Below are 19,749 nucleotides of genomic sequence, written 5' to 3'. Positions count from 1 at the left end.
AAATTTGCAGACATATGCATTCGCGGGAACAATACACAAATAGTCAATAAAATAATATGTTTGTTAATAATTGTTTAAATAATAAAACGATTTTAACGGAAAATGCTTAAATTCTCTTGTTTTTTACAATGAAAAAACTTGAAACTTTTACAGATTGTAGCTAAGTATATGAACTATACATAATTTCACTTTTTACGTTAATTGTTTACGTTATGCGTCATAAATAAACAATAAAGTTTCAAATTTTTTGCCAATTCCGACTACTTTTTATGTTAGTACATCATATGTTTTATACATATTTTAATAAACATGACGATATCTTTAATGTTTGAAAAGTGTAAGACTAAAAATAAAAAATAAAAAAAATATGAAAAAAAATTTTTAAGAAACGTTTTTCTTTAGTTACGAGTGACTAAAATTAAAAATATTAAAAAAAGCAAAAAGCAAAAAATAAAATTGCGCCTAAAGAAGTATAACTTCTAAAGATTATTAAAAATCCTTCATAAAAGGTATATTTATATTATATATATTTATATTAAAAATACCCTTTCGGGCTACATCACAGAACATTTTTGAAATGACAATTCCATCTTCACTGCTGCTTACAAGTTATACATGGTTGAGGTCTACTAAAAATATCTGGGTGTATACCCTTTAAATAGTATAAAGTTATTATAAAGTTACGTTGCTGCATTTAATATTATGTGATGTTCTTCTCCTTGATTTTACATCATGGCAACTCTGTACTCTCAACTATGTGGGTTGCTGGCCCTGGGAGAACCTCTCTAAATAACCTCTAGGTAGCAACTGTTCATAGCAACTCTAGAGTTGCCATCTAGAGTCCTTTATAGAGGGTCCCCTCAACCAGGCCAGCAATCCAGATAGTTGGGAGTATTACGTTGCCATCATGATGTAAAATCAAGAAGAGTTCAAACGTCACATAACATTAAATACAACAATGTAACTTTATAATAACTTTATACAATTTAAGGAGTTTTCACCCAGATATTTTTAATTTCAACCATGATATACCTTGTAAGCAGCACTGATGATGGAATATTTATTCCAAAAACGTTCTGTAATGTAGCTCGAAAAGGTCTTTTTAATATAAATATACCTTTTATAAAGGATACATTTCCTTGTGGATTTTGAATTTAAAAAATTATTGTATTTTTTTCATCATATCTTAGAAAATGTTTGGCAGTATCTTAAAAGTTTACCTGCCGTTGAATATTAATATCAAATTGGGCACGTAGTATTTTTAGTTATGTACTTCCGAGCATTTACCATGATTTTAATGAAAAAATCTATGAAGATTTAAGAAATATAGATTGATTCATTTATAGGATCCATCGGCAGCTGATGGGGGTACTTACAGATGCCATGTGAAGAACGAATACGGAGAAAGTAATGCAAATCTGAACCTAAATATCGAAGCAGAACCAGAACCAGAAGGAGAAGGACCAACGTTCGTCGAAAAACCCAGGATAACCTCTCACGATGGAGGCAAACTCGTTGTCATGGAGTGTAAAGTTCGTGCTAATCCTAAACCTACTATAGTTTGGTACAGAGAAAGCAAAGAAGTCACAGAATCATCCAAAATTAAGATCAGTATTAAACAAACAGAAGAAGATATATATTACGTCAAATTGGAACTCAATGATCCGGGGATTGATGACTCTGGCTTGTACAAATGCAATATAAGGAACACACTTGGTGAACTCAACGCCAACCTCACCTTAAACATCGAGATTATTCCTGTTATCAAAGAAAAACCCAAAGTTATTAAAATCATTAAGAAGAAAACTGTTATTGTTGAATGTAAAGTTCTCAGCAAGTTTGCACCTGATTGTACATGGTTTAAGGAAAGCGATGCCGTTAAAGAAGATTCAAGACATACTGTTCACGTTGACCAAGTTAAAGACGTAAGTATATATGCTTTAATATGTAGCACTTGAATTATTTCCCTTATTCTCCTTCTTCCTTAGATTTTCTCTTTTTAGAGGTCACTGTTTCTTATTCTTCTTCACCACTCATTTCTGTTCGTGGTGTCTTCTTCGCCCAAACCTCTCTCTCTTAAATTCCCTGACACACAGTCTTTCTCTCTTCCCCTCGATTTTCCTCTACCTTTACTTCCATCAACTTCTAAGAGCTATATCCTTGGTCCTGCATAGTTTTCATTTCTACATTTAATGTGACCAATCTACTGCAGTCTTTGTTCTTGAATCTTTTTTGAGACTGTAGTCTCAAAAGCATCCTCATGAGACTGTAGCATCCACCGTAATATTTTCATATCAGCTATCTCCATCTTCTTTTCCTAAATCTTCTTTTCCTAAATATTCTTTACAAGCCACACTTCACCGCCGTACACCAACGCAATGGGCAATTTCTCGATCTAATGTCCCATTTTCCGTTATTTAGGCACCAAGGTATTTAAATTCTCGTACTAGTCCTAATTTTTCTACAAGCAATTCAATGTCTGCAGTCATCCCTGTTCCTCCCAACCACATTTACTCCGTTTTCAATCTGCTAACCTTAAGTCCCTCCTCTTTAATAGCCCTTCTCCAACCCTGCAACATTTATTTTCTTTCCTTTACCAACATTATATCATCAGCAAAGAGCGTTAACAAAGGAATCTTCTCTCTCTTATCTGATTCAGCTTTAACAGAAATTAATATGTACATAATCCTTTAAATTACTTTTAGGGCGAATTTACTGTTAAACTCGAAATTAATGAAGTTGAGAAAAAAGACAAAGGTATGTACAAATTGGTTGCTAAAAACGAAAAGGGTGAGGCAACTTCACAAGTCGTTGAAGTCACTGAGTTACCTCCAGAGGAGAAACCCAAAGGAGACAAGCCGAAACTGACCAAACTAACCAATATCGTAAGTATTCTATTCTTTCTGGTCCTCTAAAATTGATTTATAATGTCTATAATGTATTTGTAGGTTACTGACGAAGGAAAATCAGTTGATTTTATAACTTCTCTCAAAATCGAAGACAAAACAGTCAAAATCACATGGTACAAGAACACCACTGTGATAACCGAATCTTCAGAAATCAAAATCTCTTTTGATGGCACTGTGACGCGACTTAGCATTAGTAAATGTAAAGTATCACATTCCGCTACATACAAGTGCGTTGCCAAAAACGAATTTGGCGAAGACGAAATAAGCGCTACACTTAAAGTAAACGAAGCTAAAGAGGAAGATGAAGAAGAAGAAGAATCCGAAGAGGTAAGAATTTACATTTACATTGTATAACTTTGATAAAAATTCTATAAAATGATTTATTTTTATTATAGGAGGTTATCGAAGAAAAGAAAGAGGAAAAGAAAGAAGAAAAGAAAGAAGAAAAACAGGAAAAGAAAGTTGAAGAGAAAAAAGAAGAAAAAAAGGTAGAAAAGAAAGAAGAGAAGGTTGAAAAGAAAGTAGAAAAGAAAGAGGAAAAGAAAACAGAAGAAAAGAAAGCAGTTAAAAAGATAGAAAAGAAAGAGGAAAGAAAAGAAGAGGAGAAAATGATAATTAAGGTATTTAATGATAATATACAGGGTGCGCCAAACCTCTGGTTTTCTTTGATTACGGCTAAATTATGGGATATACAAAAAAATGTTTTTAACAAAATTAATGTATATCGAAGCCGTCTATAATTTTAAATTATTTTCGATTATACAGGGTGAGTCAAACGACGGTACGAACCAAAGTTTTGTTTTTTAAATGGAACACCCTATATATTAAATCATTTTTAAATATATTTTTTTTAAATATTAAGAATTTATATGAGGTATTATAGGCCTAAAGTTAACAATTTTCGAAATATGTACACTTTTATTGAGAAAAATGGTAATATTCAAAGCGCTGTGAATTAGGCTTTTAAGGTAATAAAAATTTAAATGATATGCCAAAGCTTTTTTAGTATACTGTTATTTTTAAATAAATTAACATATTTGACATATAGCCATAGAGTATACAGTGTGATCACTATTTGCAAATACAAAATTTTCTCATTTTTTTAAATGGGACACCCTGTATATGAGTATTGCCTTTTGTAGTAAATATTACAAACCTTTCTTTTGGTATAAGGTTGTATGCACCTAGCATGTTTCGTTTTGTAGATATTTAAAAAAAAACTATAGATTTTAGGTTTTTGCGGATATTTTATTAAAAAATTTTTTTGCAAAAAAAATAATTATAATCTGGTTTTAGAAACATACATTAAAATATCAAATATGAAAATAAAAACGTAATTGAAGATTAAAATAAATCGTATACTAGTACAATTCAATTGAATTTAATAACTTAAAATTATTTTACAAAAAATATTTTACCATACTAATGAATGCATAAATTAGTTACTAAATTAAATAAACAACCAAATTTGATATCTACCCTAGAAATTTTTCTACCCTAGTAACATTATTGTACCCACTTTTGTTAGTTAAATTGAATATCAGTTTTTAACTTTTTAATTTACCTACATGCATCTTGAGAACGTATAAAGTATGCTGTGAAACAAATGAACGTTATAGAAGTATATTATGTATTAAGTAAATAGTATCTACATAATATGTAGCTGTATCACAAAAGCTGGTAATAATATCTAATGGTTTCGCCCAAAACAAATGTCATATCCACCAATTGTTTGGTTGAAAAATTGAAATTTAAAATATAAAAAATTGTTACAAAAATTTCAACTACAAAAGTATTACCAGCTTTTGTGATACCAGTTAATACTATTTATATTAATAAATAATTTGGCTGATACATTTAACATTCATTTGTTTCAAAGCATACTTTATAATTATGTTCTCAAGATGTAAGTAAATTTAAGAGGTAGGTAAATTAAAAGTTTAGCTGATCTTACTCGTAAATACAATATACTAACTAACAATTAATTTGGTACAGGAAATTTTCTGTGGTAGAAAAAATTCTAGGGTAAATATCAAATTTGGTTGTTTCTTTAATTTAGTAACTAATTTATGCAGTCATTGGTATAGTAAAATATTTTTTGGAAAATAATTTTAATTTATTAAATTCAATTGAATTGTAATAGTATGCAATTTATTTTAATCTTTAATTACGTTTTCATTTTCATATTTGATATTTTAATGTATGTTTCTAAAACCAGATTATAACTATTTTTTTTGCAAAAAATTTTTTTAATAAAAAATCCGCAAAAGCGTAAAATCTATAGTTTTTTTAAATATCTACAAAACGAAACATGCTAGGTGCATACAACCTTATACCAAAAGAAAGGTTGTAATATTTACTACAAAAGGCAATACTTATATACAGGGTGTCCTATTTAAAAAAAAATGAGAAAATTTTGTATTTGCAAATAGGGATCACACTGTATACGCTATGGCTATATGTCAAATATGTTAATTTATTTAAAAATAACAGTATACTAAAAAAACTTTGGCATATCATTTAAATTTTTATTACCTTGAAAGCCTAATTCACAGTCCTTTGAATATTACCATTTTTCTCAATAAAAGTGTAAGTATTTCGAAAATTGTTAACTTTAGGCCTATAATACCTTATACAAATTCTTAATATTTTTAAAAAATATATTCAAAAATGATTTAATATACAGGGTGTAACAAAAATACAGGTCATAAATTTAATCGCATATTCTGGGACCAAAAATAGTTCGATTGAATCTAACTTACCTTAGTACAAATGTGCACGGAAAAAAAGTTACAGCCCTTTGAAGTTACAAAATGAAAATCGATTTTTTCCAATATATCGAAAACTATTAGAGATTTTTTATTGAAAATGGACATGTGGTATTCTTATGGCAGTAGTATTTTAAGAAAAAATGATAATCAAATTTGGACACCCCATAAAAATTTTATGGGGGTTTGGTTCCTTTAAACCCCCCCCCAAACTTTTGTGTACGTTCGAATTTAATTATTATTGTAGTGCCATTAGTTAAACACAAGTTTTTAAAAACTTTTTTGTCTCTTAGTACTTTTTCCAAAAGTCAGTTTTTATCGAGATATTTGAATATTTGTCAAATCCACCACATATTTGTATATGGTAAAGTACGATTATGGAGACTTGGTAATAGGTAATATGAAAATTTATTTGAGTTACATTTTTAAGTATATTTTGAACCATATTAAAAAAGAAGCCACATCTCGATAAAAGATGCTTTATCAAAAAAATATAAAGAGGCAAAAAAGTTTTAAAAACACTGTGTTTAACTAATGGTACCGCAGTAATAGTTTAATTGGAACGTACACAAACATTTGGGGGGTTTAAAGGAACAAAACCCTCATAAAATTTTTATGTAAACATATTAAAAAAGAAGCCGCAACTCGATAAAAACTGCCTTATCGAAAAAATACCAAGAGGCAAAAAAGACTTAAAAATATTGAATTTAACTAATGGCACCACAATAATAATTTATTTGGAACGGACACAAAAGTTTGGGGAGGTTTAAGGGAACAAAACCCCATAAAATTTTTATGGGGTGCACAAATTTCACTATAATTTTTCTTTAACATGTTCCTTCCATAAGAATGCCACATGTCCATTTTCAACAAAAAATCTCTAATGGTTTTCGATATATTCAAAAAAATCGATTTTCATTTTGTAACTTCAAAGGGCTGTAACTTCTTTTGTGTGCATATTTGTACTAAGGTAAGTTAGGTTCATTCGAACTATTTGTGGTCCCAGAATATGTGGTTTAATTTATGACCTGTATTTTTGTTACACCCTGTATAGGGTGTTCCATTTAAAAAAACAAAACTTTGGTTCGTACCGTCGTTCTGACTCACCCTGTATAATCGAAAATAATTTTAAATTAAAGACGGTTTCGATATACATTAATTTTGTTAAAAATTTTTTTTTGTATATCCCATAATTTAGCCGTAATCAAATAAAACCAGAGGTTTGGCGCACCCTGTATGTATAAATTTTGAACTTGTTTATATCCAAACTTATTTATATTTTTAATAGGAGTCTCTTTTTCGTTTTTACTCATTTGTTTATTGATTTAACGATATTTTATTTTTGGTAGAAGGACGAAGAAAAGAAAAAAGACGAAAAGATTGTGGCCAAAAAGGAAGAGGTTAGTATATACGTTGTGTTGTATTGTCTTAGTTCTATCTGTTTCTATTTGTCTCCAGGAAAAGAAAGATGTTGAGAAGAAAATAAGGCGTACATCGGTTCAACAGGTAAGAATTGATTATACTCTGTTAAAAATGCAAAAACATAAAAAGTATAATTATCGTACAGTCACCCATTAAGGTTTAATATTTTCTTTCTTAATTCGTATATTTATACAGACTGTTTAGTGTTGGATTAGATATACCCCACTGAAGGAAGCGCTAAAATCGGCAACATTGCCTAAGAGAATGAGTTGCATTGCCACTGTAGAATGACGAATGACTCAATAAATCGGCGCGAATCAGATGCATTAGGTGGGAAACGGGGAAGCAGTGTTGTCATGTATAGAGTGTATTTAAAACTAAACAGTCTTGTATCATCGCATTACCTGGTTTTTATTACTCTGTCACATTTCGTGGTAAGAGATAAGACATATATGGGTGACTATATGGTATACAAGAATTTGCTACTTCCTGCTAGAAAATACAAGGTGATTCGGTGAAACGGTACGACTTGACAACGCTGCTGACGATAAAATAGAGGAACGGCGGGCTTGGGATGTAAATGTTGTGAATCTAGGGAGTGGGAAGTTTAGTTATCATGGAGACGTGGTCGGGTGAACAACGCGTATTTGCTGTGAAAGCTTATTACAAAAATAGTGAAAGTTTTGTACGTGTACAACAAGCATTTCGTTTACACCACCATTTGCCGCCCCGCGCTGCAGTTCCGTCTGACATTGCCAGTATGACTTGCGTTAGGAACTTTGAAAGTAGTGGTTCAATATCACAGAAAAGAGGTGGCAGTGTCAGAACTGCCCGCACACGACAGAATATTAAAGCGGTGCCAAATTCATTACATGCGAGTCATCGCAGGGATCTTCGAGCACTCACGTGTAATGAATTTGGCACCGCTTCAATATTCTGTGGTGTGTGTGAGCAGTTCTGACACTGCCACCTCTTTTTTGTGATGTTGAACCACTACTTTCAAAGTTCCTAACCCAAGTCTTGGTCTTGTGAACGGGGCGGCAAATGGTAGTGTAAACGAAATGCTCGTTGTACACGCACAAAACTTTCACCATTTTTGTAATAAGCTTTCACAACAAATGCTCGTTGTTCACAAGAGCACGCCTCCATGATAACTAATCTCCCCACGCTCTAAATTCACAACGTTTACGTCGCAAGCCAGCGGCTCCTCTATTTTATCCTCAGCAACGTTGTCAAATCGTACCGTTTCACTGAATCACCCTTTATTTACAAACCAAAATGTTAATGAAAAATGTTCACAAAATAGAACGAAGAAGTAAGAACCGAATCACGCAGAAGCTCAATTATACAAACCGAAGAAAAAGTTATTAAAGATGGAAAAGTTAGTAGGAAATCTTCCATTTCAAAAGTCAATGAGGAGAGTAAGACTGAGTCCAGGCGCACATCATTAGTAGATGACAAGAAAAAGGTACTAAAGCTTTTTGCAATAGAAAAGCAAGCTTAGAGAACTTTTAAAATTTTGGCGTGAACGTTTCCCGATGCCGTTACAAAAGCTAAACTTAACTTCTTAAAAAGACCATCTTTATTCTATATATTTTGAACTCGTGTCTGGCTTGCCTACTCTTCTTCTAAAGGTGACTATCTTCTAGCGATAAGGCGACCACAGTGACCCATCTTATTCTATTCACAGCAGCTCGAAATACATCAGTTGACGTTAGACCAGTCCAGTTCCTAATATTGGACAGCCACGATATACGTCTACGTCCAGGGCTCCTCAATCTTGCCTTGTAGAAGCCTCCCCAACTAGTCTTTATCTAGTGCTGTGTTTCCAGCAAACTTTTTAACATTGTCACATTCTTTTCCTCTTCTTCCTCTCTTCTATTCACATGGTGGCCACTATTTGTTGTTAGAAATGTCATAAAATCCTTTATAAAAGGTATATTTGTTAAAATTCCTATACTTTGATGTAGCCCTGTATAGGGATTTTAACAAATATACCTTTTATAAAGGATTTTATGTTTTTGTAATGGTATACAGCCAACTACAGGAAATTTTTCCTCGTGGATTTGTTAAAAATGTCTTATTTAAGGTTTACCACTTGTCCTAGAATATTTTATGCCAGTCCTTTTTCTTCTACCAGTCTCTCTGGTAGTGCGAAATTCTTGAATGTTTACATCTTACCATAGTTTTTCTTTCTGTAAACATTCGGTCTAGTTTCTATATACATATGATTTGTCAATGCCTTGATTAGTCAGAGCTTCTATTGCTGCATTAGGATATAGAGTCGAAAACCTTCTTGAACCCCTTGAAAAATAAATGATAGGCCACCATTCCTATTCTTTGGTTTTGTTCATTATTTCTTGAAGATATTGATTATGATCTAAGGTACTGAATCCACTTCTGAAGCCAGCTTGTTGTTTGGTTATGTAGCAGTAACTTTTTTGTTAATCTATTATATATAGTACTCGAGAATTGCCTGCTTTTCGCAAAATTTTTTTGAACTTTTATGTAAAACAACTTTAATAACATATTCATATATTCTTTAGATAACCAAAGATACCAAAAAATTGGAAACCACAAAAGAAGTGGTGAGTATTTGGTTGATAAGCTACTAGAAACATATTTATACATACTTGCTTTTACAAAACACATAATACATGTATTTATTTATACACAGAAAACCCCTGACACACCACTCAATCACATTGAAGATAGTTTCCAAAAGGCTACGGACACTAAAAAGGTACCAGAATCCAAACCTGAGGACAAACCCAAGACCGAAGCCACCACCAAAACACGAGTAGAGGAGAAAACAAAAACTGAGATTAAAAAAGAGGTCGAAAAGAAAGTGGAAAAACCAAAAGAGCCAGAACCAGAGGAGCCTAAACCGAAAAGTGACAAATTAGCGCCAATTAAAACTGCTACTAGAAAATCCCTTACACCTGAACCCGAGAAGTCCAAACTTCAGGAGAAAAAGGTATCTCCAACAAAAACCCTTACACGGAAATCCCTAACTCCTGAACCTGAGAAACCACAAGACAAAACTAAACCAACAGATGAATCTTCAAGTCCTGCCTCAATTCCTCGAAAATCTCTTACACCAGAATCAGTACCTAAACCAAAAGATGAAACATTAGTTTCACGTAAATCTGTATCAGAAACAACTCCAAGCAAACTCCTAACCCCAGATTCTGGAAAACCCCAACCTAAAGAAGACAAATTACCTTCTCCCCTCACATCTCCTCGTACTTCAATAACTTCAGACCCCAAAAAATCCGAAGAAAAGCCACAACTAAAGGAGGACAAATTGCCCTCTATACTCAAATCCCCCCGTACATCAATAAAAGAAGACAAATTACCTTCCTCACTTAAGTCCCCTCGTACATCAATAACTTCAGAGCCCAAAAAATCTGAAGACAAACCACAACTTAAGGAGGAGAAATTGGCACCAACACAAACAACTCCGCGCCATTCCTTGACCCCAGATCCTAACACAACTGAAAACAAGCTTACACCTACACAGAACAGATTAGGCACACCCTTGATCACAGAACCAGAAAAGCCTACAGACAGGCCATCGCTTTTCGAGAAAGTCGAAAAGCCTAAGGAAGAAAATAAACCCCTAACACCCCAACCTTTCGCTAAGAGAGAGCCTCAAAAATCAGAATTAACTGTTCTGAATCTTGAAGAAAGACGTGCGTCTCTGAAGAAGGTATACACTATTTTCCTGCATAATTTTGTTGCACTGATTTTATACAAACTATGCACTGCGCTGTGATGGACCCAAACTAGCTTTACACATTGTGCCGTCTTTCTCTTCTTTATTTTTTAATGAAATGCTCCAGTGTCTACTTTCCATTTGACTGCTGGCTGAAAAACCCAGTCGTCAGACACCAAAATGTCACTGAACCTCTAAAAATCATACCAACAAGCTGAATTTTTCTGAGAATTTTAACTCTCCTACAACCCTAAAACCCCCCCTCGTAAAGGGCAAAACAGAAACATCGATTAACAAGAATCTTTACATAGCAGAAATATAACTGAGATAATTTTGAACAAAACTGTTTATTGGCACTTTTTGCGTAGAATGAACTGTTCTTTTAGAAACAACGTTTGAAGCGACCGGCGATTTCGAATGTCGGTTACGCTTGCGAAATCAATATTTCAAATAAAATTTATATCAACTCGACGGTAAAAATTCTATATCTTTTGATCAGAGTATCCTATCGACAAAAATCAAAATGAGTTTTAAAGGTTAAGAGTAGAGCTTTAGTATGTAATTTTTGTATTTTGTCCGGAAATGAAGTTAGTTTCTACAAAGCTGTTAAATAAATAAAAGTGGCGCGATTCTTGACATTTTTTTCGATTCTCATGAGAACAATAAAATTTATTACTTCCATTGATCGTTGTGTTATTTTCATTGGTAAGCTTCGAAATACGTAACGTAAAATTTCGATTTTGAATTTTGGTAACCAATGCATTTATAATTTGTCCAAAAAAACGCTGAATTTAAACTTTCACATATCAAAGGATCTAAAACATTTAGAACTGCTTCTTTTTGATTGCTCAAGTACTTATATCTTTCGAAACTAAATAGTTCAGTTATAAACTTCACCAATGACGTATTTGTGGAAGCATTTCCCATGACATGAGATTGTTTGTAATGTGTAATGTTTAAATTCAGCATTTTTTAAGGATATTCTCATATTTGTTGCCAAAACATTACATTGACATCTTACATTGACATGTTGTATTAAATCCTGGCGATGGATGGAATTTAGAGAGATACCTGAAAGTATCATATGACTATTCCCCGAAGAATCTGGGTTGTTGAGTCGATTTCTCTGTCTTCACAAAGAGAAGCTTTCAAAAAGAGAAACTTCACAAAGCACAAAGAGCAGCTTCACAAAGAAAGGCTTTCACCTTTCACAAAGAAAGGCTTTCACCTTTCTCTTTGTGAAGACAGAGAAATCGACTCAACCACCCACATGCTTCGGGGAATAGTCATATGATACTTTGAGGTATTTCTCTAAATTTCATCCATCGCCAGGATTTAATATACAACATGTCAATGTAAGACTTTTAGTCGACATTTTAAGGGACTTAATCCATGTATTTTTGGTGGCTTAGCATGTAGAGCTTGCTTAGAACACTGATGATGCTCTCTTTAGAGCGAAAACGTTCTGTTTTATAATGTAGCCCTTTATTTGGGTTTTAAATAAATATACCTTTTACACAGAAGATCTTCTTCTTCAAATTCTATACAAATTTTATTTAAAAAATTGATTTCGCGCGCATATCTGACATTCAAAATTGCCAATCTCTTCAAGCGTTGTTTCTGAGAGAACCGTTCATTCTGCACACAAAGTGCTAATGAACATTTTTGTTCAAAATTATCTTAGATATATTTATTGCATGAAACATTTTTACTACGACGTACAGATTCTTGGTAAATCGTTGTTTTCCATCCCCCTCTCCGAGGGGGGTTTTAGGGGAAAATCCGAGGGTAGGATTTTCAGAAAAATTTCTGCTTGTTAGTCTCGTTTTAGAGATCAAATATATGGGGAATATACTAGAATAATAACTACCCAAGCCAAAAATACTTCATTTTTAATTAAGATAAATTTTACTACTTATAAAAAAAAACAAATAGATTATTCTGTCAATGACGAATTCAAATAAATATTACTTTGAAAATGTATTAGGAAATAACACAGTACTGGCTTCTATTTAACAAAAGTGAAGGAAACTATAATATGAACGAAGTCATTTTGAGTACTCATTTTTGGTTATGGAATAAAAAAATATGTTTTTCCTAAACTATTGACTTACTAAAAATTCTTTGCATTTCATTAAAAAATAAAACAATAGGTAATTCAATGATTTTCAGACATGAGAATGGCTGCGAAGATTAAAATATTTCTACAGGGTGCTTCATTAAGGATTGTCTATATCGTAACTGGAGAAACCTTAGCACAAAATACGGAGATTTATCCCAAAACACTTAAATAAAATATTCTTCCTTACCGAGATACAGAGTGTTTTATTACAAATGTTCTAAAATGATTTTAGCCCATGGATAAAGCACATTTTAATATTTTTTGTTCAAACTTGACACAGAGTTTACATATGCTAGGGTACTTTAAGTAGTCTTAAAAAAAAGATTTCCGCTCTTACCAGAGGTGTGCTGTAGGGATATATACTTCCTTTTCGGCCCTTTTGGCCCCTTTTCGCCCTTTTCACTGTCGTAATAATCATTTCAGCATGTTTTTTTTATTCTTCGTTACTTTTTACGTAAATATCATCCGTTGTTTCAATGCGATAGAGTAAGTAGTTTTCAAGTTATTTGCGTTTTAATGTAATGGATTCAATAAGATTATGTATTTTAAACATCACATAATCTTATTCAATGTAGTTTAAAGTACATAGTCTTATGAAATCCATTATCTTTAAACGCAAATAACTTGAAAACTACTTACTTTATCACAATGAGACATAACGATGATATTTATGTAAAAAGTAACAAGGAATCAAAAAACATGCTGAAATGATTATTACGACAGTGGCGTAGATTGTAAGGGAGAAAAGGGGCGAAAATGAAGTATATATCCCTACAGCACGCCTCTGGTAACACTGGAAAACTATCTTTTAAAACTAGTTAAAGTACCCTAACATGTGTAAACTGTGTGTCAAGTTTGAACAAAAAATATTAAAAGGTGATTGAACAATGGGCTAAAATCCTTTTAGAATATTTGTAATAAAACACTCTGTATCTCGGTAAGGAGGAATATTTTATTAAAGTGTTTTGGGTTAAATCTTCGTATTTTGTGCTAAGGTTTCTCCAGTTACGATATGAACAATTGTTAATGAAACATCCTGTATATTCTGTTAAAGCTATCCTAATATGCACGTTTCAGAGGATTACGATTTTTAGATATAAGATATACAGGCGATTAAGTTGATTGGCTTACATATATTTAGCATTAAATACTAGCATGCTCTTTCAAGCAAGCCTAAATAAGGAATGAAGCTATTCTTCAACTTTAGCTCTATTATCAATTATATGCACGATATATCAATATTTGTATACGAAGGTTTTCAAAATCTAATAATAACCTACCGAATTATTTTTTATATTCTTCATTTAAGGGGAGGGTATGATTTAGAAACATAACGAAATTAATAAGGAAGATCTATGCAAAATTTCAGATAGATCGGTCAAGTAGTTTTTGAGTTACCACCGCCTTTGAAAAGATCAGCTTTGAGAAAAACGTGTTTAAAGTTTTTGTCTTCTTATTTGTCTGTCAAATCGTAAAGTGATGCACACCGGAATATGTTTTTGAATCGCGGAGTAATCTACGAAATAGAAGGGGAACAGCTGTTGAACGTTTCCCACTACGCTCAAGCGTGTTGACGCGAAGCTACTGCAAAGCGAGTCGAAGGTAGGGATATTCAACATGCTGTATTTCCGCTATTTTTGGTCCGATCAATCTGAAATTTTCAGAGAGTATTCTTGAAGTTATGTACTTTCATTTAAAATAATAAAAAAATGGAAAATTTCAAAATTTTTAAACCATACCCCCCTTATTAGAAAATTATTATTATAAACATTATTAAAAAAGCGATAGTTTTTGAAAACTGCCATAGAATCTCTATCTGTAAATAAGCTTCGAAAATAATATTAAGACAATCCATTTTGTTTCATGTTGATTTGTGTTGTCCGTATATGTGATACTTCAGTCAGAAGAAAAGCTGGGAGTAGCCGAAGTTAAAAAGGTAAGTTTTATGTACCCCTACACAATGTCCTTACAACAAAAACCTTTCCACTGTGTACATCAACATGAAACAAACATATCCCACATCTAATTAACTTTGGGTCCCGCTGTACATGAAGCCTTTTCCCTCTAGGTTGATATTCTGCAAAAGATAAGAAACGTTTAACTCCTTGTTGAAGCATAGTCAAAAACATAAAAATCTTTTAATACTAAAAATGATGGAAGTCTATAGTCAAATCTTAGATCTTTTGCGCAATATCACAAAACACACAAAACATATTATTGGCTTTACACCATAATCAAAATTATTTTAATCACTCAGCTGGAAAAACCTAAAAGGGTAATACCCCCTAAAGAAGAAGCTCAAAAGGGTTCGTTCTTGAACATTCAATTGAAACCAGTTCAATCGGAGGGTAAAAAAGCTGAAAAGGCGAATAAACTTGAAGTTGACTTGAAGGTAACAATAAAGGAGATCTTCTTCTTCTCCTCTCGCAAATACTTTCTCTCTTTCTCTCTGTTATATGTTCTTCAAGCTAACAATTATTATCTTCGCCTTCTTAAATAATGTCTTCGTTTTCAAAAATGCCTAAACTATATGAATATTTGTGTATTGTTTCTTTTCAACAACTAACAATTCTTCTTTCCTTATTTACTTACTCTATTACTTTATGTAAACACTGAAACTTTTCTATAGCTTATTATCTTGTCGTAACGTGTTAAATGTTGAACTTTTATCATGTATCTTCATGTTAAAATATATTGCTTTTCTTCTTACTTTTTCTACTTCTTTGGTGACTAACTATATTTATTTTTATTGTACTCTGCCTAGTTCTATTTAACAACTGTGTGTCTATGTTTTTAGACCAGAGAAATGAGCAAACTAAAAGCCTTTTTCGTTCATTCTTTGATACAGGTATTTAGCAACTCCTTTTAATAAATAAATAAATAATCATTTCGTTGTAAAACGAAACAAGAGCCGTCTCATATTTCAGTTTGTTCAGAGAGCATCATAAGCACCCTAACCGGTTTCAAACCTTATTATGTTATCATCAGAGAGTTCATATATGATTATCTCTGAACAAGCTAAAATTCGGGCTGTCAGTATCGATTCACAACGAAATAACCTGATGGTACGGATGTCGTGGCTACATCTGCTAAAAACAAGAGAAAGTTTTACTTTCAATAAAATTAAAATAATTTATTGGGACCATCTTTCTGGTAACACCTTCGTGGTTTCTAAAATTTGCAAACCAACGAATTGCTGGAACAAGTAAGGCTGAGAGAGATCTGAGAGTTGCATCTCACTTCTAAAGTTGCAAAAAAAGTATTTATAACGTTTATTCTTCAGTATATTTTGTTTATTACATATTGTCATCACCAAATTTATTTAAAGTCAGTTGTTAAGTACCTGTATCAAAGAATTACTTGGAAAAATTGTTACTTCTCTGGTCCATTTCTGATATCTACGTACTCCTAAGTACTCCGGTCAACTTATACATCCGAGGTTACAAAAATTTCCATCAAGCTGAAAATTGGCAGGATTGTTCAAAATACCATCATAAATGAAATCTAAAAAGTCCTCATAAATCTGACCCGAGCTAAAAAAAATTACGCGGGGTCAAATGTCACTAAATATAGTTTTTAGCGATTTTCAGAGAAACGGTAAGTTTTATCATAAAATTAGTTTTAACAAAAAATGTAGATTAGATAATTATCTATAAAAAATGTCTTATTACTTTTTTTTCTTAAGAGCCACCGTTTTTGAGATACAATGATTCAAAAAGTTGTAATCGTCATAATATGCGCACACGTTTCCACACCACCTTTGAGATAGTGTACTTAGCGCGTTTTAACATGGTTTCCCCAGTAGGCCTATTCCTCGTATCTGTTATGATTCTGTTTAATTTGAAGATATTGAATAATTGATATTGGCAAGGGTTAAAAACACTGGTCAACAAAAAAAATTGAAAAAAAATGAACAGACGCTCTGATGGGTGTTCTTTACTAATTTTGGGTCGCTGAACTCGAATATGACCTCCGTTTTTTTCCATCACCCTCCATTTTTCCGCTCCCCCCTATTCTTGCCAAAATAGCGGTGAAATAGGTAAATTTCGTTTAATTTGCTCATTTCGCCGCGATAAATGCCAACTTATAGATTAAAATTACAGTAAAATAATGATTAAGATTATGCCCAACGACAAACATAATTGGGGATCCGAGGGGGCGAAAAAGGGGGAAGAAAGGGGTATTTTTCTGAAAAAAAACGTAAAAAATCAGCATTTTTCAGTATTTTTTTTTGGAAAAAAAGCGACATTACAGGCCTTTTGCAATTTTGACACCTTCACAATACCCCCCTTGAACCGCCTTGCATCATCATATCTCTCTTTTTCACCCTCCCCCCCTTAAAGCCCCCTCGTTCTTCAACAAGAAAAAAAAACATAAATATGGATGTACAAAAAAAAAAGAAGTTACCTATTTATTTGAAACAAACTCTTATGTGGTTTTGATTGTATCTGAGAATTATGACAAAAATATGATTAGACAAGGTGGAGGGGGAGAAAAAGTATTGAAATTAATCATAAGGCTAAGCAATCAAAAAGTCTGAAAAAAAAAACATACCTGCATCTACTTGGAAATTTTTCTCCTTTTGTAAGCGTCCTCCGGTGTTTCTCGAATTTGAGTCCAACAGTAGTCCGCCAACATACTAGGGTTCCATTTTCCAGCGTATCTCTTCTCCATTTGGGCAATCTGCTGATGAAATCTTTCACCATGCTCGTCCGAAACGGCTCCACAATTTTCCGGGAAAAAACTCAGGTGGGAGTGGAGAAAATGGACTTTCAATGACATATTGCAACCTAAAGCCTTGTAAGATTTAAGTAGCTCATCAATTCGTTGTTGATAGTCATCTGACCTTTTGTTTCCAAGAAAATTGTGACAAACAAAAACAAAAGATTCCCAGGCTCTTTTCTCTTTTCTTGACAAACTGTTGGAGAAAGCATCGTCATCAAATAACTGTTTAATCTGGGGTCCCACAAATACGCCTTCTTTGATTTTGGCATCACTTATATGCGGAAATTTTTGCTTCAGGTATAAGAATCCTTTACCATCCCTATTTAGAGCCTTAACGAATTGTTTAAAAAGGCCCATCTTAATGTGAAATGGAGGTATAATGATTTTTTTTTGTCTACTAAGGCACCAAAAGCGATGTTTTTACAACCGGGAATATCATTCAAGCGCAAGGGCTAGTCTTTTCGCACATAATGTTGATCTTTAGCACGATTGTCCCATTCACAAAGAAAGCAACAAAATTTAGTGTATCCAGCTTGCAATCCAGTTAATATTGCCACTACTTTGAGGTCAGCACAAACATTCCATTGATGATGATCGTAACTAATTTTTTCCAAAATTTTTCTTAGATTGTCATATGTTTCCTTCATACTGGTTGCATAGGCAACTGGGACCGATGGTAGATCATTTCCATTATTAAGTAAAACCGCTTTTAAACTAGTTTTTGAGGAATCAATGAAAAGTCTCCAGTTTTCAGATACGTATGGTATTTTTAGCTCAGTCATTAGTCCTGCAATGTTGTTACAGCCAATTAAATCTTCATCATCATCATCTCGCGAGAAAAAAGGAATGAAGGCGGAATTTCTTTTTCTGAAAAACGTAATATTGACATCTTTCTGCAGGAGATTTTTCTGCTGAAGTCGTGAACCAAGAAGCTCAGCTTTTATTTTAGGCAGGTCTAAATCGCGAACTAAGTCGTTCAATTCCTCCTGAGTAAAAAGTTGTGGTTCGTTCGAACCGTTAGGCGTGTAGTCTCCATCTTGGCTCCCATGTGAGGTCTCCTCTTCCAGTGGTGACGCATTCTGTTCAGTTGCTGATTCTTCATCATCTAGGGTGTAGTTTACGGGTGGTATGGGAACAGGCAGCATATTACTATGTTCCACGGGTCTAATTGCCGAAGGGATATTCGGATAAGTGATGGTACGTTTCGATTTTCGCGAAAATCCAGATATTTTCGTCATACAAAAATAACAGTCCTCGGCATGAGAAGTGGGCTCACGCCAGACCATTGGTACAGCGAAGGACATCGGACGTGATTTCCCACGTAACCACGAACTTAAATTAGTGTAACAACTATTGCAACATAATTTTGGGGCCCATGGCTTGTCTTGATCCCCGACTCTGCAACCGAAATAATGCTCATAAGCTTTTCGAACCATCTTATTTAAAGGTCTCCTTTGATTCTTAAAAGTTACTTCTCCACAAATATAACAGAAAGAATTCACATCATTCTTACAAAAACGCGGCATTGTAACTCCAAAAACTTTACAAAGAAATGTACTTGAAGCACAGAAAAAAAACACGTGTGCTAAACGCAAACACCTCATTTTTAAAAACTTCGAGACAGTCTGTCTCGAACAACACGCTCACTGCAACTGACAGGTGCCATGCCACATTGTTTGATTTGCTTGTCTAGATAATGTTTAGAAGAAATGCGTTCAATGTGCTTCCCCGTTTAGGATTTTGTCCTCTTCAGGGTTTGAGGTGAATGTATTGTGTTGGCAGCAAAGCAAACAGTCCGAAAACCACACCGGGGCAAGCGCCGTGTCCTGGTGTTCTTGGATCCTGGGTTATGCCAGACGGTGTTGTCCAGAAGGCCAGAAGTCAACAGAGAAGAAAGTTTGATGGATTGTTGTTGGTTCCATAGACATTTACGTGTACTGTCCGTGCTTTGCTTTCGACCAAGCTCCCTAGAAACCATTGTACAACGACAGGCGAACCTGCGTCCCTCGTCGGCGGTCAGGAGGTGGCTTTGAGCGCAGCGTGGACAGTGAGCGTTCGAGTGGAGAAAATAGTTGCGGCTATTTT

The 19,749-nt window shown here is 33.5% G+C and overlaps 1 protein-coding gene across 20 annotated transcripts in view; it reads left to right on the top strand.

The window, feature by feature from the left end:
- LOC114342206 (twitchin) overlaps nt 1-19,749 on the top strand; it is a 159,817-nt gene that overhangs the window by 58,088 nt on the left and 81,980 nt on the right. For 11 of the 20 annotated variants that reach the window (XM_050663424.1, XM_050663425.1, XM_050663413.1 and 8 more), the window contains 11 exons: nt 1,347-1,925; nt 2,706-2,885; nt 2,949-3,236; nt 3,305-3,529; nt 7,027-7,077; nt 7,136-7,183; nt 8,406-8,567; nt 9,646-9,687; nt 9,777-10,811; nt 14,840-14,875; nt 15,197-15,331. In XM_050663424.1, the coding sequence (XP_050519381.1) occupies nt 1,347-1,925; nt 2,706-2,885; nt 2,949-3,236; nt 3,305-3,529; nt 7,027-7,077; nt 7,136-7,183; nt 8,406-8,567; nt 9,646-9,687; nt 9,777-10,811; nt 14,840-14,875; nt 15,197-15,331 (2,781 nt within the window). The remainder of the gene's footprint in view (nt 1-1,346; nt 1,926-2,705; nt 2,886-2,948; nt 3,237-3,304; nt 3,530-7,026; nt 7,078-7,135; nt 7,184-8,405; nt 8,568-9,645; nt 9,688-9,776; nt 10,812-14,839; nt 14,876-15,196; nt 15,332-19,749) is intronic. The other 9 variants (XM_050663414.1, XM_050663417.1, XM_050663415.1 and 6 more) reach the window with 9 other exon arrangements.

This window comes from Diabrotica virgifera, chromosome 10, assembly GCF_917563875.1.
Source record: "Diabrotica virgifera virgifera chromosome 10, PGI_DIABVI_V3a".
NCBI lineage: Eukaryota > Metazoa > Arthropoda > Insecta > Coleoptera > Chrysomelidae > Diabrotica > Diabrotica virgifera.
Note: the sequence above shows the minus strand (reverse complement) of the source record. Positions and strands in the feature narration are given on the sequence as shown.